This window comes from Boleophthalmus pectinirostris, unplaced genomic scaffold (genome assembly GCF_026225935.1).
Source record: "Boleophthalmus pectinirostris isolate CB_2022bp ecotype Guang Dong unplaced genomic scaffold, ASM2622593v1 HiC_scaffold_17, whole genome shotgun sequence".
Lineage (NCBI taxonomy): Eukaryota > Metazoa > Chordata > Actinopteri > Gobiiformes > Gobiidae > Boleophthalmus > Boleophthalmus pectinirostris.
The window spans coordinates 34,735,934-34,761,094 of record NW_026571115.1 but is presented as its reverse complement, the minus strand read 5'-3'; the positions used below and the strand labels follow the sequence as shown (position 1 = coordinate 34,761,094).

Genomic DNA, 25,161 nt, shown 5'->3' with positions numbered 1-25,161 from the left:
CAAACTTTTTTGCGCCACGGACCAGTTTTAACCTTAACCCTTATAAATCCTGTTTAAGTCTTGTTTTTGACCTGTTTTTGACCTGTTTTAAACCTGTTTTAGACCCTGTTTTAGTCCTTTTTTTAGACCCATTTTTGACCTGTTTGTCTTTTTTTTAGACCTGTTTTAGTCTTGTTTTTGACCTGTTTTAGACCTGTTTTAACCTGTTTTTAGACCCTGTTTTAGTCCTTTTTTTAGACCCATTTTTGACCTGTTTTAGTCTTTTTTAGACGTGTTTTAGACCCGTTTTTGACCTGTTTTAGACCCTGTTTTAGTCCTTTTTTTAGACCCATTTTTGACCTGTTTTAGTCTTTTTTTAGACCTGTTTTAGACCCGTTTTTGACCTGTTTTAGTCTTTTTTTTTTTAGACCTGTTTTAGTCTTGTTTTTGACCTGTTTTAGACCCGTTTTTGACCTGTTTTAGACCCTGTTTTAGTCCTTTTTTTAGACCCATTTTTGACCTGTTTTAGTTTTTTTTAGACCTGTTTTAGACCGTTTTTGACCTTTTTAGTCTTTTTTTTTTTAGACCTGTTTTAGTCTTGTTTTTGACCTGTTTTAGACCCATTTTTGACCTGTTTTAGACCTGTTTTTGACCTGTTTTAGACCCTGTTTTAGTCCTTTTTTTAGACCCATTTTTGACCTGTTTTAGTCTTTTTTTAGACCTGTTTTAGACCCGTTTTTGACCTGTTTTAGTCCTTTTTTAGACCCATTTTTGACCTGTTTTAGTCTTTTTTTAGACCTGTTTTTGACCTGTTTTTGACCTGTATTTAAACCTGTTTTAGACCCTGTTTTAGTCCTTTTTTAGACCCATTTTTTACCTGTTTTAGTCTTTTTTTTTTTAGACCTGTTTTAGTCTTGTTTTTGACCTGTTTTAGACCCGTTTTTGACCTGTTTTAGACCCTGTTTTAGTCCTTTTTTTAGACCCGTTTTTGACCTGTTTTAGTCCTTTTTTTTAGACCTGTTTTAGCCCCGTTTTTAAACCTGTTTTAGACCCTGTTTTAGTCCTTTTTTTTAGACCCATTTTTGACCTGGTTTAGTCCATGTATTGCCCTGTTTTAAGTCCTGGTTTAGACCTGGTTTAGACCTGGTTTAGACCTGGTTTAGAGGCACGGCCTGCCCGGCGTATGGGGGGGGGTTGTGTACCAGTCCCCAGCCCCTCTGGTTTAAAGAGCTGATGCTCTTGTATAAAGTCAAACAAGAAAAAATAAACTAAACAGATCATAAGCAACATGCAAATGTCAGAGAGACTACCAATGTCAAAACATTTTGTGTGAAATCAGATTTTTTTGCGAAGTCACATTTCTAATTAAATGTGACTTGTATGTGATCAGTGTGAACATTAAACACCCCAAAAGTGCCCACATGATGACATCACTCACAAGGAGTGTCTCAGGACATGGACACTGAGCATCTGGAGATTTTAAAGTTGCTGTCGTACCGGAGCCAGAAAAAGAACAGATTATTTGTTTTAAGGAGAAGGTTTTTGGCCGTGGTGTTTTGTGGAGCAGTGGCAGTTTCTGCTACTTCAGCGCAGAATAGTGACGTTTGTGGTCTTGTTGATAACGTGTAGGTGGATGAATGGCCGTTCAGACTGAAGTCACATGTCAAAAGATCAGATATGTATCGGTTTTAGGAGCACATATCCAAGTGTCCTGAGTCGCATTTGAAAAAACTCTGTCTGGTCTGTCAGTAAAAGATCAGATACAGGAGCATAGGAGCGAAAAAATCAGATGTGAGTCACTTGAGGCTGCAGTCTGAGTGTAGTGTTACTCTACAGTTCATGTGTTGTTCTCACCGTGCTGCAGGAAGTCGTCCATTAGAGGGCCTCCTTGTGCCGCTGGGGTCAGCTGAGTCTGCTCCAGGAAACTCTCCATGTCGACGTCAGGATTCTACAGAGAGAAGCAGCTCGTCACTGTTGTCTTTCCTCTTTATATTCACCTCTAACTCTCAAAGTAAAAGCTTAAACTTATTCAAATAATGTCAGATATTATTTTAATGATGATGTCAAAATGAGATTGACAAGTTCTAGTTTTATATTTTAGATGTCAGATACTTTGGACTTTTCATTTTACTGCATTATTATTTTAGAAGACAGAGTGAGAATGTAATTTAAATTTTTCGTATGTTCAGATGGAAACTTGACAATAAACGTTTTGAATTTAATATAATAGTAATAACTGAGGTTGTACACTTTGACTCGTTCTATCTACATGTTCTATTTGCCGTGGGATCATTTCTACTGTTCATCCGTTTTGAGACAAATATCCGTACGCTGGTGTGTGTCACCTGAGGCTCCAGCAGGTCCAGGAGGTCCTGCCACTGCTGCTCCATGTACGTCGAGCCGTGAGCAGCAGGAGGAGGAGGAGGAGGAGGCAGATCTGTGCTCTGGGCTCCTGAGTTACACACCAGCTCCTGTCAAACATGCGCCGTAGTTACTTACACATAGTTCAGAGTAGAGGTTTAAACACATACAGTAAAGACTAACGATGATCCAATAAATAAATAAATTGTAGATTGTTGTACTCGTTTATCGTTCTCTGGACGTACCTGCTGCTCCTGCGTGAGGGGGAAGGCCTCGAGCAGACGTAAACACTCCTGCAGAGACGCAGAGCTCTGGAATAAAAAAAAAAAAAAGAGGTTTCAATGTAAACTCATTCTTCAGTAGGGATGTCCAAAAATATTGAAATATCGACATATCATCTTGTTGAATTTGATCATACAGCATCGTTATCGTGGGCTGCTGAGTATTTTTTTAGGTATATTTTACTAAATTGATTTTGTTAGACCAGTGGTGTCAAACTCATTTTGGTTCGGGGGCCGTGTCCAACCGACTTTGATCCTAAAGGGGCCGGATCAGAAAACTCATGTCATATAAACCCCAAAAATAACAATAAGTTCAAATATTTGTGCAGAGAAACACAAATCTACTACAGAAATCTTTTTTAATTGATGAACTCTTTCTTTTACAAAATATTATAATATTATGAACAACCTGAAACTTTAAGAAAAATACAATTTCAACACAAAGTTTTAACATGAACTTGTATGTAAACAGGAATAAGTCAGTTTTTGTTGTAAAATCCTGCACTCGGCTCCACTTTTCTCATGTTGGACATTTTTCTGATGAGGGTGTCACGGTCAACAGTCAAAACGATCGTCCTTTAAGAGCGTTTGGAAAGAGACAAGTCTTCATTTGTGCTGCTCTGGTGGGAGGGGCCACGTACAGAGACGCTGGAGACGCTGCTGTGATAAACACCACAGAAAATTAACAACGATTTTAATAAAAATATAATGAAAATATTTTAGTAGAAAATCAGTCGAGGGCCAGATTAAAGGTCTTGGAGGGCCGGATCCGGCCCCCGGGCCGTATGTTTGACACCTGTGTGTTAGAGCTACAATTGTGTTGACATATTCACAGTTTTGAGTAAAACGGTCATTTTTCATATTAACTTTGTAAAAAACTTAGTGGTTTTACAAAGATTTTTAGTATCACAGACATGATTTAGCCTATTTTTTACTGAACCGTATTGAATCATACTGAGTCGAAAAACATATGTATCGCAGTATGTATCGTATCTGCTACTTTTTAACGATACCCAGACCATTCAACGTGTAAAACTTATTTACATTTACAACCATTATTTATTTTACAGAAAAGGGCCTTGAGAATTGTCACCAACAGTCATTGTAAAGAGACATGATCCAACCCAATATTTGTTCAACTTAAAGTGTTAAAAATGCAGGATATTGTCGACTTAACACTCTGCACTTTGCTTTATACACACATTTGAGGAGACTTATCTGTAAATAATCACAGACTGAACACGCCACGACAATTTAAAAGGAACCTACATGTTTAAAAAAAAAAAAAAAACAGATTCAGAACCAAGATGATGGAGCGAAGCGTCGATGTGAAAGGAGTTCACTTCTGGAAGAGTCTTGACAAAGAATCAGTTTGATGTGTTTTTTAAATGCCATCGTTGTACTTGAGCGCAATGAATGAAAAAGAAAACTAAGTTGTTGTGCATAAAAGTGAAGATTTCTATTTGCAATTGATGAATAATTGTGCCTAATTTTCGTTCATTTCTTGTATGTTTGACGTTGTGACACTGTTGACGTCTTTTTACACTTTATGAATTAAATAATTAAATAAATACTCTTTTAAACATTAAGACTGATAAATCTCTAGAACTCAAGTCACAGTATTACACATATCAATCTGGTCTTGGCTAAATTACACATTTAGGACATTATCAACATACTACATTACTCTGGATAACGTGAATAAAAGGAGAACTTAAATGGCTTCTTAAAAGTCTAAACTAGTTAACTTTTTTTTTATTTTTTATTATGCTTTTATTTGAAGTAAACATAAAATTGTACATGAAACAGTTTGCTATTTTCAAGTTATTCTAACTAAAAACAGGATCTCGTGTCGCAGTATTAACAGATTTAAGAATGCAGAATACAACTTGCAGCGTGCTCTGTGTTTTTATTGTATTTTTATTTTCGGCAGTGGGTTGTAGCTCATCTCGAACATGGACATGGACATTTACCGGCGCTCGTCTCACTTCATTTACAAGTTAAAGGTTGTATGGAGGATTTTTTTTTGTTTCAAACTGTCAGTGAAAGATTAAAATACCATTACAGAGACGCAGCAGCTTTGTAATTATGACGACCAAAAAAAAAAAGAACGAAAATCTATCAACTGTGGACGTGTTGAGGCCAGATAAACATCAGCCAATAGAAAACGAGACTCCCTCATTTTCTATTGGCTGTTAGGTTGTCAATCAAACTCCCTAGTGTAACTGACTCGTCGGAGCGCGGGGATTACGTGGTTTACGCAGCGGTTCTTAGAGGCTTTTTCGAACTGTCGCTTCCTCGCATTTCGCACAAAGTTTGTCGCGCCGGCGGACGAGAATCCACGACCGGTTCGCCCCAAAAGAAAGTCAGTTTTTTGAGGTCGGTGAAAGAAGAAGAGAAGAGGAAAAGGAGCAAAGCCAAACTGAGGTGATTCTTGGAGATCTCGTCCAGCGATGGCGCGACCGAAGCAGACGAAGGGTCTAAAAACTGACGCGTCGGTCGCTGAATTACTTCTAAACAGGAAACTTCAACAGTAATTCTGAATGCGCACAAGGACTGTCGCTGTTTTTCTCTTCCCTTAAAAAAATCCTCTATACAACCTTTAACGAAGTGTTCAAAAACTGTGTGTACATGAACAGAAACGTGACCTAGTTTTGTCCACGGTGAGATTTGCGTGTTCGGAGAAGACGACCACCGCTCCTGTCCTGTCCACACGACTCTACAGTTTCATTCACAGAAGAGTCCAGCTAATGTTTCCCTGGCGCTCACCTCCGACCCTCTGACCTCTGACCCTCTCATCTGCACAAGGCGGGTGGAAGACGCATGAAAACTGTGTGTTATTTTGACCATTTGTCATTTTCTGCAAGTTAAATGCTCTAAATGACAATATTTTTATTCAGAATTTGGGAGAAATGTTGTCAGTAGTTTATAAAATGAAACACAGAAACTGATCATTTTGCAGTCGTCTCTTATTTTTTTTCCAGAGTTGTATATCAAATGTTTTTATCACCTAAAAAAACAAAATAAATAATAATAAAATAGTGTTGAAGATAGATTTTTTAGCAAAATAAATAAAATAAATAAATAAAATTAATTCAACATTTACTTATTTATTTGACTTTTTATTCATGGATTTTGAGTTTTTTTGTTATTCATTAAAACAGGTATTTGTTCTCGTATAGAAAGTTGATTTTAAAAGACATACTGTGCGACTTTAAACGTCTTTAACGTCCAGACTTGCTCTAGATGCGTCCGTTTTAAATATAGCACATATCATATGATATAGCGCGGCTGTGGTTTGGAACGGAGAGCTTCTTTGGGACCAATCCAAGCCTAACTTACAGCACATTATTTCAAGTTATGAGCCGTGGATAAAAGAAGCTCGTAACTTGAAATTATCTCAAACTAATATTTATATCTTGTAAAAAGTGAACATGTAGAGCAGGAGTAGAACAGAAGTCAAATTAACTTCACTTTTCTTCGTTTTTGTGGTTGTGGACGTTATTTTGGATTTGGATTTAACTCTAAAGGTACAGTTTGTTTTTATCCGAGTCTTACCTGGTCGTCCTCAGCCTGTCCCCCGTCTCCGGCCTCGTCCTGGCCCCAGTCCCGTGTCCCGTGTGTCTCTCGTGTCTCCATGTCCTCGTCTGCCGTGTCCCCATGCCGCCTGTACGCCTGCCAAATAAAAACACATGCGAGTTCAGAGATTGGATTCACAACACCGCAGAGTCCTCGCAGAGTCCTCGCAGAGTCCTCGCAGAGTCCTCGCAGAGTCCTCGCAGAGTCCTCATAGAGTCCTCATAGAGTCCTCGCAGAGTCCTCGCAGAGTCCTCATAGAGTCCTCGCAGAGTCCTCATAGAGTCCTCGCAGAGTCCTCGCAGAGTCCTCCAGAGTCGCAGAGTCCTCATAGAGTCCTCATAGAGTCCTCGCAGAGTCCTCGCAGAGTCCTCGCAGAGTCCTCATAGAGTCCTCACAGAGTCCTCGCAGAGTCCTCGCAGAGTCCTCATAGAGTCCTCGCAGAGTCCTCGCAGAGTCCTCATAGAGTCCTCGCAGAGTCGCAGAGTCCTCGCAGAGTCCTCAGAGTCCTCATAGAGTCCTCATAGAGTCCTCGCAGAGTCCTCATAGAGTCCTCGCAGAGTCCTCAGAGTCCTCGCAGAGTCCTCGCAGAGTCCTCATAGAGTCCTCATAGAGTCCTCGCAGAGTCCTCGCAGAGTCCTCGCAGAGTCCTCAGAGTCCTCAGAGTCCTCGCAGAGTCCTCAGAGTCCTCATAGAGTCCTCGCAGAGTCCTCGCAGAGTCCTCATAGAGTCCTCGCAGAGTCCTCGCAGAGTCCTCGCAGAGTCCTCGCAGAGTCCTCATAGAGTCCTCGCAGAGTCCTCATAGAGTCCTCGCAGAGTCCTCATAGAGTCCTCGCAGAGTCCTCGCAGAGTCTCAGTCTCAGAGTCCTCAGAGTCCTCAGAGTCCTCATAGAGTCCTCAGTCCTCAGAGTCTCAGAGTCCTCATAGAGTCCTCATAGAGTCCTCGCAGAGTCCTCATAGAGTCCTCGCAGAGTCCTCATAGAGTCCTCGCAGAGTCCTCATAGAGTCCTCATAGAGTCCTCACAGAGTCCTCGCAGAGTCCTCGCAGAGTCCTCATAGAGTCCTCGCAGAGTCCTCATAGAGTCCTCGCAGAGTCCTCATAGAGTCCTCGCAGAGTCCTGCAGAGTCCTCATAGAGTCCTCATAGAGTCCTCGCAGAGTCCTCGCAGAGTCCTCGCAGAGTCCTCATAGAGTCCTCACAGAGTCCTCGCAGAGTCCTCGCAGAGTCCTCATAGAGTCCTCGCAGAGTCCTCATAGAGTCCTCGCAGAGTCCTCGCAGAGTCCTCGCAGAGTCCCTGAGACGAGGACAGGTCAGAGTCCTCAGGTGGAGTTTGCCGCTGACCTGGTTTACGGTTCATATTAGATGAAAATATTAGACGAAACAAAAACTGGCACAAACTTCAACATGTTCTTTGTCCTAAACGTCTATACCTCCAAAATGACAACAAACTTTAGAATTATGCACGTACTTTCGTCAAAGTTATTCATAAAGACTTGTGTTTGCGAGCACACTGGAACAGTTTAAATTAGATCCAAGCTCTAAAGTCATGATGTGTCTTGGTGTAGGCCATGGGTGTTTAAACGTTTTTCATCAAGGGCCACATATCTAAACACAGACAAAGCAGAGGGTCGATCCAGGGCCGTAGACTGGAGCTCAATACAGTGAATAATTAAAATATGTGCATGTTTAACACGTTAGAATGAGCCGTCAGTCTTTACTCATGCTAAGATCCTTAAAACCAAACACTAAATGTTAAATATTCGCTTTATCAATGCAGATTTTTTAAAAAACTTGCACTAAAAAAGTATTTTTTAATTGATGCAAGGTCATTTGTGCCAATTCACCTTGGAAGCCTGACGGGCCAAGAAAAATATGTCTGAGGGCTGCATTTGGCCCCCGGGCCATAGTTAGGACATGCCTGGTGTAGGCCTTAGGACGTTTGAGGAACTTATTAGTCTAAATGTCTATGCTTGGCTGCACAGTTTATAGATGCCAGTCTGGTACAGGACTCGGGGTGCAGTGGTACATCTATTTGCGCTCAACAGTTTCAATAGGGGACGTTTGGTTTGGTGCAGGGATGAGTTCACGCAATCTGTGTGTGTTTACATTCAGTCACTACATGTGCAGCTGCACGCCTACAGCTCTTTAATATTCACAAGGAACTCGTCTGTGGGGTTAGGGTTGGTCCAGTGTTTCCTGCAGCGCTTTATAGTTAGGGCGGCCGCCTTGACAACAACCCCCCACCGTACACCGTCCCCAGCGGTTGGGGGGACAACTGCAGCAGATCTGTACTCACTGCAGACGATGTGGACAAGTTGGTTTTTATGGCCAAAAATATGAAAATTGAGTAAAACTTCATGCTGGACCTGTTAGCGCTGCACTTCTACTACTACTTTTTGAAAAGTTCTGTTTACAAGGAATTTATTGTTTTTATAATATTTCAAACATTTGTTGCTTATTTGAGAATATTCTATTTAACTTATTATTACCAAGCAGCACTTATTTTATTTTCCCATTTGTATAATGTTAAAATAAATTGTCGGTTTAATAAAAACACAAATAAACAACAAGAAAATGGTTTTGTATTTTGTTCCCAAACTGAACTGAAAATGAACCAAACTGTGACCTCAAAACCGAAGTACGTACAGAACTGTGATTTTTATGTATCATTACACGTCTATATATGACTATCATAACTGGCAAAAAAAAACAAAAAAAACAAAAATGCAGCATAATAAAAGAATTTCTGTGATTTTCTGCTAATATTTCCTGGGAGCTAAACACATTTGATGAACGTGTTGGAGTTTGCTGTGGAACCTTCACATTGTGGATTTATTGACCTGGTTTATGGTTCATGTCTCTTCAACATTTTCTTTGTCCCAAACAAATAATGAGAAGTTTCAACATTTGTGCATCATAAGCTGGAGATTTCTTTTAAAACCAGAGAGTCAGAGTTGGACAGGCCCCTGCCGCCGTCTGAAACGATGACATTAAACTTTAGAGCGTGAACGTGACCTCGGCGTGTGATGTTACAGGTTTACACTAGACACGGCTGTACGCGGCGTAATCCTATATCAGTTCTTAGTTTGTTTAAAGCCTCGTTAAATGAGGTGAGTTATGACGCCAAACAAGCACGTACAGAGACACTTTAGAGTCCGCATCAAAAACATTTTTAGTTTATGGCTGTTGTCAAGGCTCTAAACTCTCAGACACTGGTTTGGTGATCCACAAAGAGCTTTTCAGGTGCGTCCACACTTGTACTTTTTGGTCCTACTTTGAGTCCGCTTTAGTCCTGACGCAGACCTGGTAGGGCTTCTCGATCGTGAAAAAAAAAAAAAAAATCACAATCAGGATTATTTTGGTCAATATTGAAATCACGATTATTCAGACGGTTACTGTTCAGTTACACGACGCATTTATCCAATCCAAAACAAACAAACAAAACACTTTGTTATTGATAATTTACGCAAAACTTTCAAATTGAAAATAAATAAAGGCTACAAATCTGAACCTTAGATCAGTTTTGCGATGTATAAAACATAAAATTAATAAAAATATAAGTTAAGGCAAAGAAAAACATAAATGTATCCATAATAAACTATATATGTGTCCGGTCAAGTGGTAACGGAGGGAAACAGGGGCAGATTTTTGACATTCAAATGTCTCTTATTCAGAAACTAGAGGAACTATTGAAATAAGTAAAGTATCAGAATGTAGGAAAGAGTTACACTCCAACAGGGTCAAGTTAAACCTGTGATATTCTTTCAAGTTGTTGACAAAAAATTTAAAAACTCATGTCGGTAACGGAGGGAATGAAATATGCAGCACTTTTTGGTCAATAAATCCAAACAGTGATAACTCTTGGTTCTCACTTACATATCCTTAACAAACTGGTTTGAATATTTGCTTCATATAGTTTTCTACCATATGAGATTTTTTATGAAGAAAGTTCATGGTAACGGAGGGAAAAGTAACGTAGGGAAAATTGTACAAACAAGTAGAAGGTGCAGGATTTTACATAATTTGTCACTTTTTTCTTCCAAATATTTTAATATTACTTCAAAATGAAAGGAAAGTATTTCTATAAAATATGTCAGTCCTTCCATCATTTTAAATACATTTTATTTGAAAAATCATGAACCTTCATCAACAGTTCAAAGATGGAATAACACAAGATATGATGAAATACATCCATTTATTTACATGATTTTTGGGTCTTTGAAATTTGGGAAATAATTTTTGTTCCATGTTTCATACATGGTCTGTTTAAAATGGATGTAACTTGTTTCATAAACTAGAGTACATATGTATCTGTTCAATACATTTTTATATCAGATCAATTTTTGGTCTTGTTGTTTACTTCTGCTTGACCAGGCCCATATCCAGCTGTTCTACAATCTCTATATTTAAAAAAATAAATAAATAAATGAATATACTGATTTATATTTAAAAAAAATCCCAAAATAAACATTGTCAAGCTTTATAAATTGTCTCAACTCGATTATATGAGTGTGGAGATCGTCTGAAACACAAATCGAAATCGCGATCAAAATTCCATTAACTGCACAGCCTTAAGACCTGGTTTGGTCCTGTTTTAGTTCTGGTTCAGTCCTGGTCCTGTCTGGGATTTAGGCAGCAGTCGACCAGAAAGGGGGAGTGGCAAAAGCTCTAAAAGCCGATGTATCTCCCTACGTTCTCACATGATTCCTTATCACCTAAAAAATAACGATAACGGACACCTGAATTTCTCCTTTTTGGGATTAATTTAATAATTTATAAGTATTCATAAGTGTATAATAATAATTTAATAAGTATTTATCTCTCTACGTATCTATGCATCCAGGTAATAATAAAGAAAATGCTATTATTTAGTGACAATTAATTTGCTAAAAATTAGGGATGTAACAATAACCGAAACATCGTGATATCGTATCGTCAAAAGTCTTACAAGTTCCTTTGATTAAATGCAGGTTTTTCAGTAGCAACAACTTACAAACATTGGAAACTACATCTCCCATGATTCATTTCAGCGCAGACAACATGAAGAAACATGTTTTTGACTTGAATTCTTGGGATTATGACTGAAATAATTCACACCAAAATCTTGTCAAGGTAGTTTAAATGCAAAAAAAGTGTCAAATCTACAAAATATCGCACTAAATATCGAACCGTGAGATGCGTATCGTGATGATATCGCACCGAGAGATTTGGATATCGTTGCATCCCTACTAAAAATCTAATAACAACAAGAGGCTGAGGTCTTGTTTTTGTTTTGCAGACTCGGGTACGAACGAAATGCTCCAGACAGAAGTGACACAAAGTCCGCAGAGCAACGAGTTCACCGGGTCCCCTCAGGAGCCGCAGGTCACGTCAGGGGCCTCTACTGGAACAGCCCAGTACACACACTCACAGACACACACACACACTTGCACACACACGCACACACACACACACTCGTCCTATAGGTTTAATCGCTGTATAAACATGACGGCCACAGTGCTGCTGCAGCTGCTGTCTGCACCCGCCCAGAGACAGACACACTCAGAATATCTGCCCTGAGCACGACCTGACAGGCTCACGGTACTTTTACTAGTACTCCTACTTGAAGTACTCGTTGTCCGGCTTCCTCTTCCCACTGTGAGTAAGTCTAAAGTGACAATAAATGAATGAAATGACCCGATTTGTGCTTCTTGCTGCACTTCGGATCTGATTTAGTTTGTCTCATTTTTGTGTCTGTCCTTTGAAAACACCAGATTTTTTTGACATATTTAATATTTTGTGACTTCAAATTACATTAACGTCACTTTATAAATCGTCCACACATTTACTCTTAGGTCTACTTGACCAATATTTTCCCCCAAATACTTACAAACTTTACCAATTTACTTTGTATTTTCTTTGATCACTACTTTGCACTTCTGCTTGCGTAAAAAGTTATTTTTAAAGACGCATTATGAAACTTTTCTGGTGTTACGTCTGCCACTGGCTTGTCTCCACGGGGTTGTTTCATCGTTACTTTGCCCGGAATGTTCCACAATATGGCATTAAACTTAGCCATTCTGAATGCATCCAATTCTAGATTCTTATATTGCAAAAAAAACCCCAAAAACCCTTAAGTTTAGGGACCACATATTAATCGCCAACTAAATGGTAATTGGTATGATAATTAGCTGTTACTTAACTATTAGTTGGTATTAATCAAGCACTTAATTAATTAATTCACGCTTATTAAGATTTCAGTGTATGGACAAAAACATCTATTGTAATGTCCACTACTTTTAATGGGAAGAAAATAGTTACTGGGTTAAGTATTCGCAAAAAACGTTTAGACAAAAATGCATTTAAAGTACTTTATAAATAAGAAACAAAGATGTAATTAAGCACTTTTTACTATTAACTAGCTGTTTCTAATCTAAAGTGTCACCAGAAAAGCATGTGTTAAAAGTAGGGATGGGCGTAATAATTGATCATTAAGAATTTCGTCGATTACTTTCATTTCTAATCGACAAACTGAATGTAGGTTTCTGGGCGTAGATACGAAGCTGCGTCTGACACAAACACTGGAGCTGTGGCCCCTCGGTCCCACGTTTGGGCTCTGGCACCTCCTCGGAGACACTGTACTCACTCATCTGTGTCCCGGTTTCGTCGCGGTGCATGTTTACGCGGTGTGTCCCCGGTCACTGCGACATAAAGAGCTGCGCTAAACCTGCACACGTACGATCTTTGAAAACATCGCGACGCACACAAACAGAACAGACTCACCATCAGCAGAACACCCCTCTGTCACAGAAAGAACACTCATATTCCACTGAGTCAATGTGCCCTTTAGTCCGACAGAAACTGAACCGCATCAGCGACACAAGAGCGTTTTTTTTTCTCCGCTTAGGCTACGTTCAGACTGCAGGGCTTAACGCTCAATTCCGATTTTTTTGTGAAATCCGATGTTTTTGCGAGGTCGTTCACATTTACAATTAAATGTGACTTGTATGTGACTCCAGTGTGAACATTAAACGGCCCGAAAGTGTCCCACATGTGACACTGGAGACACGACGACGTCAACCGCAGCGAGCGTCTCTGTGTTTACAGAAGTTGTCCAAACATGGACGCAGCATCGAGCACCTGGAGATTTTAAAGTTCCTCTCGTACCGGAGCCAGAACATGAACAACTTACTTGTTTTAAGGAGGAGATTGAGAAGGAGAAGGACGAGGTTTTTGGTCGTGGTGTTTTGTGGGACAGAACGTTGAAAGGAACGTGTGGATGTGGAGACGGAGCCAAGAGTGGTGAGTGGTGATGTGCTTCGAGTTCATTAACAATTTTCGCCTACTTCAGTGCAGAATAGTGACGTTTGTGTCTTGTTGATAACGTGTAGGTGGATGAATGTGACCTGATCGTTCAGACTGAAGTCACATGTCAAAAGATCAGATATGTATCAGTTTCAGGAGCACATATCCAAGTGTCCTGGGTCACATTTGAAAAAAATCAGATCTGTGTCGTTCAGACTGTCATTAAAAGATCAGATTCAGGTCACATAGAAGCCAAAAAATCATATTTGGGTCACTTCAGGCTGCAGTCTGAACGCAGCCTTAGTTTATGCAAATGAGCCATGTGGTTTTAAGTTTAGTTTCTGTGAGACTTGCGCAGATCTGCATTAAACACATTATAAAATCAAACGGGCTGATGTGGCTCTGGAGCAGGGTCTCCAACCTTTTTCCTCCGGTGAGCTACTTTTATAAAACAGAGATGACAAGAGAGCTACTCATTTTAGCGGTCACAAGAAATTGAGTAAATATAAGGGCCACAGCGAGCCTTAAATGAGGTACAGTTAGATGCCTATAAAACATAAATCATTATTCATTTATTAGTGTACAAATTTAGGCATCAAAATGATACATGTACAATAGTAATAGCCATTTAAATAATCAAATTTGACTTATTCAGCATAATACTTTCATAAATTCATTCAATTCATAAATCCCTTGGTGAGCTACTTGAAAGGGAGTGGAGAGCTACAGGTTGGAGACCCCTGCTCTAGAGTGTTTACGGTTTATATGTTGCAAAGTTTAGTTTATTTATGCAGATTAGTAATCGTACTTATTATACAAAAACGTTAATGATTAATCGAAAATCGATCGTTGATTCTCCCGACGATCGATTAATATAATAAATTTCATCGAATGCCCGTCCCTGGTTAAAAGCAAAAGTTAAAAGTCGCCGTGGTTTACCTGTGAAGACGAGCAATGATATCTCCACGGAGACAAGTACGAGGCAAACACTCCGCCGGAAAAGTTACACAGTGCAGCTTTAACGCGGCATTACTGTTACTTGAGGTCAACCTGTGGCTCCCTTACCCCCGTGTCACCGCGTCCAACGTATATATGTAACACGGACAGAGCCCAGTGTGTGTCTGTGTGTCTGTGTGTCTGTGTGTCTGTGTGTATGTGTGTGTGTGTGTGTATGTGTGTCTGTGTGTATGTGGGGCAGGCAGGTGCACATACTCAGACACACCGACACTCACACAAGCATGTACGGGTCTAAAAAAAGGACAGACTTGTCAAGAGAACACTTCAACAACAGCAGACAAAGAAGAAGGTGAACTCGAGAACCCCGCTGCCCCCGATGAACCCGCACGACCTGCATCAGTGTGATTCTGAAGTGCCGTGTATTTGCGAGTTTTCTCCCCGACAAAACCCACAATGTCGACGAAACGTTCTGCACCGACAAAGTCTCCTGCGCTCGCACTCAAAAGACAGAGGAAGACGAAAACCATCGCAGAAAAAGTTGAACTTCTGGACACACTGAAGGAAGGTAGAAGTTACATGACTGTAAGGGCCATAACAGAATAAATGAATCTTCGTTTCGTTACATAAAGAGGAAAATAACAAAAGGACGACAGCAGCAATAAGTTTTAAGAAGGATGTAAAAAGGTTTGTAACTGTCCTGTGTGAGAAAAGTGTATAAAGTGTGTGGTGAGGGGTTTTACACACTTAAAACAGATAGAATAATTGTAAAATATAAAGGTGACTACTTTGCGGATTTCACCTATTTCGAGTTATGTTTAGAACTTAACCCCCGTGATAAACGAGGGACATTCACCAAGACAGGGAGGCGACGCTGGACAAATCACACCACGATCTGCCGATGGATCGTGGACGCCTGGACTAAAGATCAGTCTCAAGTGTTGTCCGTTTGTTTCAGCTTTATAATCCGGTGCGTCTCATGTATGAAAATAGACGAGAGACTATTCAACATGATTGATATTGCGCCTTATAGTCCGAAAAATATGGAATGTTCTGTAGCACTTTTGGTCAACCTGTGTTGTTTTTAAAGTGCGTTATAATTAGGGGATGTACAAAAATACAGAAAAATCGATATATTGTATCATTTAATGTGATGATATTGTATCGATATTGTGGGCTGCTGTATCGATATGTCCCCAGGAGTATTTTTTGGTATATTTTACTAAATTATTTTGTTACAGCTACAGCAGTGTCCAAACTTTTTTCATCAAGGGCCACAAATCTAAACACAGATGAAGCCGAGGGCCGATCGAGGGGCTGTAGACTGGAGCTCAGTGCAGTGAATTATTGAAATATGTGCATGTTTAAAACGTTAGAATGATCCATCAGTCTTTATTCATGCTAAAATCCTTAAAACCAAAACACTAAATATTAAATATTTGCTTTCTCAAGGTAGATTTTCAAAAAAACTTGCAGTAAAAAATTATTTTTTAATTGATGCAAGGTAATTTGGGCCAATTCACCTGGAAGTCTGAGGGCCAAGAAAAATTTGTCTGAGGGCCGTGTTTGGCCCCCGGGCCATAGTTTGGACATGCTTGGTTTAGAGGAAGGAAACTCATTTTATGCGACACATTTGACATTTTCACTGTTTTGAGGTTTAAAATGTTTGTGTTTCATTTTAGCTTTGCACAAGAAATGATTTAACAAAGACTTAATATCACAGCCATGATTTAGCCTTTATTTTTACTGAACCGTATCGAATCAATTTGAAATATATCGAATCAAAAGATCACTGTATCAAGATATGCATCGTATCATGGCCTGTGAATTGAGATATATATCGTATCGGCAACTTCTTAAATGATACCCAGCTCTAGTTATAATAAATAAAGTTGCATCTGCAGCAGAAACAACATCGTAGCCCAAGAACAGTCCTGCATAACATGGACTTTTACGATAATCTTAACATAATAAGAGTCCATGTGAAGTAACGGGGCCTGGTCACCGGAGCTGGTCGACCCGGACCAGCTGAGAGAAAGTATTTTGTTGACATGTTTGTTGCCTCATGTTTGGAGACGAGCAGAGGCGGTAAACAGGAGGGTTGTTGGGAAAGCTCCAGTTGACCGTGTGCCAAGCAGCGGGGCCCGGGTCGGGTTTCAAAACACCAAAGCACCGAACGGATTTCAGACGCTTCAAAAAAAAACAAAAAAAAAACCCTGTCCCGAGGTAGCACCGCGTCCGGATACATGTACGTACAGAAGGATCACGTCAGCACTCGGAGGCAGATCAGGAGGTGCTTTTCACTTTCTGACGGGTCTGGCAACGTTTTCAGTCCAATTTTCCTGCAATTTTCCACAGGACGGCGTTAAAATATTCTCTCACGACAAGTAGATGTCATTACTAAGCCAAGTTACAAACAAGCACAGTAAAGCAAGAAACGATTACCAATAAATGAGGCCAAAATTAAAAACTGGGACTAAGTCGTGGGCAGTGTTGGGAAGGTGACTTTTAAAATGTTTTTCCCTACAGATTACAGATTACAGATTACACACACCAAAATGTAGTTTGTAATGTAATAAGAAGGTTTGTCTGATAAAAGAAAATAAAAAGCCCAAACTTTACTGAACCAAATTAAAAATATTATTGATAGAAGACGAGACACGGCCACACAGCAGGATTTAGTCCTGTTAAATCCTGTTTTAGACCTAGTTTAGATCTGGTTTTAGTCCTGTTTTAGACCTGGTTTAGATCTGGTTTTAGTCCCGTTTTAGACCTGGTTTTAGACCTGGTTTAGTCTTGGTTTAGACCTAGTTTAGTCCTGGTTTAGTTTAGACCTAGTTTAGTCCTGGTTTAGACCTGATTTAGACCTGGTTTAGACCTGGTTTAGACCTGGTTTAGACCTGGTTTTAGACCTGGTTTAGTCCTGGTTTTAGTCCTGGTTTAGACCTGGTTTAGACCTGGTTTTAGACCTGGTTTAGTCCTGGTTTTAGACCTTGTTTTAGACCTGGTTTTAGTCCTGGTTTAGTCCTGGTTTAGACCTGGTTTTAGTCCTGGTTTAGTCCTGGTTTAGTTTCAGGCAATGAGTGGAATTACCGCAAAAAAAAAAAAAAAAAAAAAAAAAAAAAAAAAGAAAGAAAAAAATGGATTTAGCCCGAAATGTGAAAACAGGAAAATCCTGCCGTGTAATCCATTTATTTCAACAAACTAACTGTAATCCAATTACCACTCCCTGAAACTGTAACTGTAACTGAATACAGTTACTCATCATTTGTACTCGGATTACATAACTCTGGTACATGTTACTCCCCAACACTGGTCGTGGGCCAAACTAAATATTTACTGACAAATTTCAACACCATCTGCGTGTTTTCTCTTCTTTCGAGATATTCTTATTAAAATAAATGTTTAATAATAGTATTTGAATCCAGAGTAAGCAAAAATATAAAATAATAGCAATAAAATTTTAAATAAATAATGTCTCTTTAGTCGGGAGAGCTCTAAAACATATTTGTTATAATCTCGAACCAAATTTGAAAACTTTATCAGTTCAAATCAAGCCAAGGTATTTTCTGTCGTTGAAAAGTTTCATAATACCTCAGTGTGGAACATTCTAGACTGGGGCAAAAACAAACACGGTGACCCGCCCCTCACCGGAAACCCTCGCAGGGCACTTCAAGGGTGTCTGATGTAAGAGTGGAGAACATTAAATCTGTCTTGTACTAGTACACGGTGTGTATCCTCAGAAGTACCTGTACCCTGCAGGGCCCAGTGTGACCTGAGGGTTACACAGGAGGAGGAGGACACGATGTTCTGACAGGAGGTGACTACTGCTGCATTTATATATATACATACAACACCAACATTAAGACTAAACTGAGAGTAAAGATTAGAGATGTAACAATAACAATAACTGAAATATTGTGATATTGTCAAAACTCTCACAATAATATCATGGACCATCACAATAAATCGAAACAAAACACTGTTACGGTGCAGCAAAAGCTAAAATACAGAACTTCATAGACCAGGAGTGTCAAACTCATTTTGGTTCGGGGGTCGTATCCAACCGACTTTGATCCCAAAGGGGCCGGATCAGAAAACTCATGTCATATAAACCCCAAAAATAACAAGAAGTTCAAATATTTGTGCAGAAAAACACAAATCTATTACAGAAATCTTTTTTAATTGATGAACTCTTTCTTTTACAAAATATTATAATATTATGAACAACCTGAAACTTTAAGAAAAATGCAATTTCAACACAATATTTTAACATGAACTTGTATGGAAATAGGAATAAGTCAATTTTTCTTGGAAAATCCTGCACTCGGCTCCACTTTTGATTGATTGATTGATTGATTGATTGCATTTATATAGCGCCTTTCAAGATGCCCAAAGCACTTTACAGTTCATTATTCAGTCACTCCACACTCAGTAGTGATAAGCTACTATTGTAGCCACAGCTGCCCTGGGGCAGACTGACGGAAGCGAGGCTGCCAATCTGCACCATCGGCCCCTTCGACCACCACCAACACTCACACACACACCATTTTCATACTAGGCAATGTAGGTGAAGTGTCTTGCCTAAGGACACACAACGACCCACTGTGGCTCCTGGAATTCCGAGCGTCTCCCATCCAAGTCCTCCCCAGGCCCAGGCTGCTGAGCTTCTGAGATCTGACGGGATCAGGCTTTGACAAGATGGTATGGCCACTTTTCTCATGTTGGACATTTTTCTGATGAGGGTGTCACGGTCAACAGTCAAAACGATCGTCCTTTAAGAGCGTTTGGAAAGAGACAAGTCTTCATTTGTGCTGCTCTGGTGGGAGGGGCCACGTACAGAGACGCTGGAGATAAACACACAGAAAATTAACAAGATTTTAATAGAAAATATAATTAAAATATTTTAATAGAAAATCAGCCGAGGGCCAGAATAAAGGTCTTGGAGGGCCGGATCCAGCCCCCGGGCCGTATGTTTAACACCCGTGACATAGACCATGATGCTTTGCTCTGTTTCAGCGCAGACGACATGAAAAATAACTTTGAAATCTTAATTCTTTGGATTATGTCTGAGTCAAATTCCTTTACAAGTCTTGTCAAGGAATTTAAAGAGGAAAAAGTAACATTATTCGCAATTCTGTTCAATTCCTCTACAAAATATCGCAATAAATATCGTACCGTGAGTTGTATATCGTGAAAATATCGTAACGAGAAATTTGGATATCGTCACATCCTTACTAAAGATGAAACTTAATTTGAACTAGACCAGGACCAGGGCTGTGCAAAAATATTGATATATCGACATATCGTATCGTTTAATGTGATGATACAGTATCGATATCGTGGGCTGCTGTATCGATATATATCGCCAGGAGTATTTTGGGGTATATTTTCACTAATTATTTTGTTACAGCTACAGTTTTGTTGCTTGTTCAGAGGAAGGAATCTTTTTTTTAATGCGACACATTTGACATTTTCACTGTTTTGATGATTAAAATGGGCATTTTTCAGATGAACTTTGCACCAGAAGTGGTTTAACAAACACTTTTAGCATCAGAGCCATGATTTAGCTTTTGTTTTTTATTGAACCGTATCGAATCGTTTTGAAATATATCGTATCGAACCGAAAGTGCACTGTATCGAGGTATGTATCGTATCGGCAACTTCTTAATGATACCCAAGTCTGCATCAGGACTTGGGGTGTGCAAATATATCGAAATATTGATATATCGTTTAATTTGATGATATAGTATCAGTATCTTGGGCTCCTGTATCGATATATCACCAAGAGTATTTTTATTTTTTTATTTTACTAAATTATTTTGTGTTAGAGCTACAATCGTGTTGACATTTTCCAGGATTCCCACTTTTTCACTGACAAAATTTCAAAACTTTTCCGTGACTTTTTCAAGCCAGGCTGGTGCCACCTAGTGCCTCCGCTCAATTTCATTTCTCTCCAGCGACTAGATCAGGAATCAGAATACACTACACTGTTTGCAAAAACCCCGGAAGTGCGAGTTCGAACACCAGCCAATCAGCGAAGAGTCAGACATTCTGTGTTGTCGACGATTCCCGAGATCGAGGATTTAAAGCCGGAACAAAGAGAATGTTTGGTGACGTTATTGTCCTTCTTCCTACAGGATTTGGAAAAAGCTTAATACACCGGTTAGCTCCGTTAACGGCGCATTACATACGTCACGACCAAATAGCAGACATTAGTTAAATTAAAAAAAGTACCTGCCTACCGTCGAGCGAACGAATCCTAATGCTGCCAGGTCACACGGTTTCTACGAAGTGAAACCGACTGATGAATCAGGCTGGACTTTTTCATGATCTAAAGTGAATTTTCCATGAATTCCATTAATTGATCAGACTTTTAGGACTAAATATGAAATCTTAACCCTTTCCACTCACTTTATGGTTTGGAATTATAGTTTCGTAACATTCAAAATTAGAGCTGGGTATCATTAAGGAGTTACCGATACGATACATATCTCGATACACAGGCCACGATACGATACATATCTTGATACAGTGCACTTTCGATTCGATATGATATATTTCAAATCGATTCGATACGGTTCAATAAAAAATAAAGGCTAAATCGTGGCTGTGACACTAAAAGACTTTGTTAAATTACTTCTTCTTGTGCAAAGTTCATATGAAACACAAACATTTTAATCCTCAAAATAGTAAAAATGTCAAATGTGTCGCATAAATGAGTTTCCTTTCACTCCACAAGCAACAAAACTGTAGCTCTGTAACAAATTAATTTAGTAAAATTTACCAAAAAATACTCTTGGTGAAATATCGATACAGCAGCCCACGATATCGATACTGTATCATCACATTAAACGATACGATATATATCGATATTCCGATATTTTTGCACACGCCTATTCAAAATACTGTCAGTGCATTTTTAAACAAAAGGCGCATATGTTCGGAAATAATCATAACAGCCTAATGAGAGCGTAACAGGACGCTGTAGTTGCGTGAAAGAGATACTAAAATTCCATGACTTTTCCAAGCCTGGAAAATGACATTTTCAATTTCCATGACTTTCCCAGGATTTCCGTGACGCTGGGCTCCTCGTGTCACGTAATAACCTGCATCTGACTCACTGGCGACTGTTTGTTCAACCCGAAAATTCAGATGTCCAGGCCGTAACTGATCCTAAAGAGGCTGTTACAGACACGGCTTTGACCTAAACATACATTTTTTTTTAAACAATTATGCACTAAAATGCCAAAATAAGGCCAGGGATAGAGACACATTTTTGTTTTTGACCCATTTACACGGATCATCAGTAGAAAAAAAGTATCGTTTAGTGGCTCTTTAAGTGAGATCTTCTTTAACACTTGTCATAAAACACTAATCGCTTACATTCATGTTCTCGAATTTGATGACGTTATGATTCCAGCTGGAGGGCAGAGACTTTTATAACCCATTTAACTACGGGCGGGTTCACAAATGCTGAACTTTATCATCGTTTGTTTGGCCTCTACAAACTTACTCACGTTAATCGTACGACTTAAAGCTCTTTTCAGCCGACAACAATCACGTCTTTGTTGGTGCAAATGAGTTAAGGTGGAATTATTTTTGTCACAATAGCTTCAGAAACAGTTATTCAACCGCAAAGACGCTGAACTTTGGGCTCGTTTTTTTTGTTTCAAGTGGATTTGCCCAGTAATTACAGCATTACATTTTAATCACGTTTGAGCTCCCGTGTCCAAATAATTCCCCTCGCGGATCGATAAAGTTTGTCCAAGTCTAACGTCTAAAGTTGTTGACCTGGTTTACGGTTCGCGTCTGTAAAACATGAAGCACAAAAGCTGACACGGAGTTCGGCGTCTCCTCCGTCAGCGCGAATAAACAAAAGCGAGATGATTTTATTACGCCGCGTTTCATCATAAAGGTGCGGCAGTCGACAGTTGAAAGGCTAAGCTCGGATTAATATTTCATTTTGATTTCAGGAGCCCAACAAAAGATAAGGGTTTAGTGCCGTCACGAGGATAAAATATCAAACTCCAATCGAGTCAAAAGTCAAAATCGATTCCAATACTGCGACGATTTGATTATCAGCATTAAATCGTCACCGTACTTCCTTTTCTGTTCCCATGTGGCCTTACATTTCTGAATTATTTTTTTTTATTGTGCTGAATCCAAGGTTCACACTTTTTCTCAGACAAAATTTCAAAACTTTTCCATGACTTCTTCATGACCCAAAGTGAATTTTCCATGACTCCATGACTAAATATGAAACGTTAACACTTTTCCACTCACCTTATGGTTTGAGATTCTAGTTTTTTAACGTTCAGAATCCTGTCAGTGCTTTTGTTGTCGTCTCTTCTAAACAAAAGGCGCAGACGTTTGGAAATAATCATATTACCGTATTCTTCGGACTATAAGGAGTACTTAAAATGCCTTAAAGGTTGTATGGAGGATTTTTTTTTGTTTCAAATTGTCAATGATAGATTATAGATGCAGTCGCCTTGTAATTATGATGACCAAAAAAAGACAATAAAAATTCATCAACTCTGGACGTGGTGGGGCTAAACATTTGCCAATAGATAACGACACTGCCTCGTTATCTGTGAGCTGACAGGCTGTCAATCAAACTCCCTACGTTTCTAGTGTAACTGACTTGTCTGCCGCGCTGCCGGTACGTGGTTTTACGTACGACTGTCACACAGTCCACAGACGCAAGACGCACAGACGCTGTTTACTCCACCAACGCAACAGTTCTTAGCGGCTTTTTTTGACCTATATCTTCCTCGCAGTTCGCACAAAGTTTGTTGCGATGGCGACAAGAATCCAGGAGCAGTTCGCCGCAAAAAGAAAGTCCGTTTTTGAGGTCGCTGAAAGAAGAAGACAAGGGGAAAAGCAGCGAAGCCAAATTCTAAGGTGATTCTTCAGATTCATTCCAGCGATGGTGCGACTGAAGCAGACGCAGGCAGGTCTAAAGACTGAAGCACTGGTCCACAAATTACTCCTGGACAGGAAACTTCTGCTTATTATGAAAACGTACTTTATTTCCAAGAGCTAGACAAACGTTTTTCAGGACACGAATGCGATATCCTATGTCTGAAAACGTAATTTTCAAGGCAAAGAAAGAGTCCGCTTGCTGCTGCGTGTTGTAGTAGTAGCTTCATTCGCACTGAATCTCCGCGCAACCTTCTCTGCTCCCCTTACTGCTCCTCTCCCCGCTCCTCACTTCTCCGTCTTGCCTAACCAACACTGTAGTTAGTTGTTTACAAGTCATGTGCAGCGATGAGGACTTTCTGGCGTAAGGAGGAGGTGTTTCTACGTAGGAGCTGTGGGGGAGGGGGGTGGTTTCACGCAGGCGCAACATTTGAAAAAGGACAAACAGTCGCTGGATTTCTCGTTCCTTGGAAAATCCTCTATACAACCTTTAAATCGTAATACCGTACTTCCTTTTCTGTTCCCATGTGGCCTTACATCTCTTGCCGAGGGATTTCTGAATTATTTTTTTATTGTGCTGAATCCAAGGTTCACACTTCTTCTCAGACAAAATTTCAAAACTTTTCCATGACTTCTTCATGACCCAAAGTGAATTTTCCATGACTCCATGACTAAATATGAAACGTTAACACTTTTCCACTCACCTTATGGTTTGAGATTCTAGTTTTTTAACGTTCAGAATCCTGTCAGTGCTTTTGTTGTCGTCTCTTCTAAATAAAAGGCGCAGACGTTTGGAAATAATCATATTACCGTATTCTTCGGACTATAAGGAGTACTTAAAATGCCTTAAATGTTGTATGGAGGATTTTTTTTTTGTTTCAAATTGTCAGGGATAGATTATAAAGGTGCAGTAGCCTTGTAACTATGATGACCAAAAAAAGACAATAAAAATTCATCAACTCTGGACGTGGTGGGGCTAAACATTTGCCAATAGATAACGACACTGCCTCATTATCTGTGAGCTGACAGGCTGTCAATCAATCTCCCTACGTTTCTAGTGTAACTGACTTGCCTGCGCCGCCGGTACGTGGTTTACGTACGACTGTCACACAGTCCACAGACGCAAAGACGCACAGACGCTGTTTACTCCACCACACGCAACAGTTCTTAGCGGCTTTTTGACCTATATCTTCCTCGCGCAGTTCGCACAAAAGTTTGTTGGCGACAAGAAACCAGGAGCAGTTCGCCGCAAAAGAAAGTCCGTTTTTGAGGTCGATGAAAGAAGAAGACAAGGGGAAAAGCAGCGAAGCCAAACTAAGGTGATTCTTGAAGATTCCTCATTCCACAAATACTCCGACAGAGAAACTTCTGCTTCCACAAATTTCTGAAACGTACTTATATTTCCAAGAGCGAGACAAACGTTTTTCAGGACACGAAAGCGATATCCTATGTCTGTAATTTTCAAGGCAAAGAAAAGACTTGCTGCTGCTGTGTTGTAGTAGTAGCTTAATTCGCACTGAATCTCTGCACCCCTTTCCTGCTCCTCTCCCCGCTGCCCGTTCCGCTCTTCTCCCCGCTCCTCACTTCTCCGTCTTGCCTAACCAACACTGTAGTTAGTTGTTTACAAGTCATGTGTAGCGATGAGGACTTTCTGGCGTAAGGAGGAGGCGTTTCTACGTAGGGAGCTGTGACTCCATGACTAAATATGAAACGTTAACACTTTTCCACTCACCTTATGGTTTGAGATTCTAGTTTTTTAACGTTCAGAATCCTGTCAGTGCTTTTGTTGTCGTCTCTTCTA

General features: G+C 39.8%; 1 protein-coding gene across 1 annotated transcript in view; it reads right to left on the bottom strand.

The window, feature by feature from the left end:
* The window catches only part of LOC110169127 (endoplasmic reticulum membrane sensor NFE2L1-like), a 47,748-nt gene that overhangs the window by 6,490 nt on the left and 16,097 nt on the right, over positions 1–25,161 (bottom strand). The window contains exons 5-8 of the mRNA XM_055152427.1: positions 6,180–6,296; positions 2,586–2,651; positions 2,325–2,450; positions 1,834–1,927 (exon numbers count right to left, since the gene is read on the bottom strand). Of these exons, the coding sequence (XP_055008402.1) occupies positions 1,834–1,927; positions 2,325–2,450; positions 2,586–2,651; positions 6,180–6,296 (403 nt within the window). The remainder of the gene's footprint in view (positions 1–1,833; positions 1,928–2,324; positions 2,451–2,585; positions 2,652–6,179; positions 6,297–25,161) is intronic.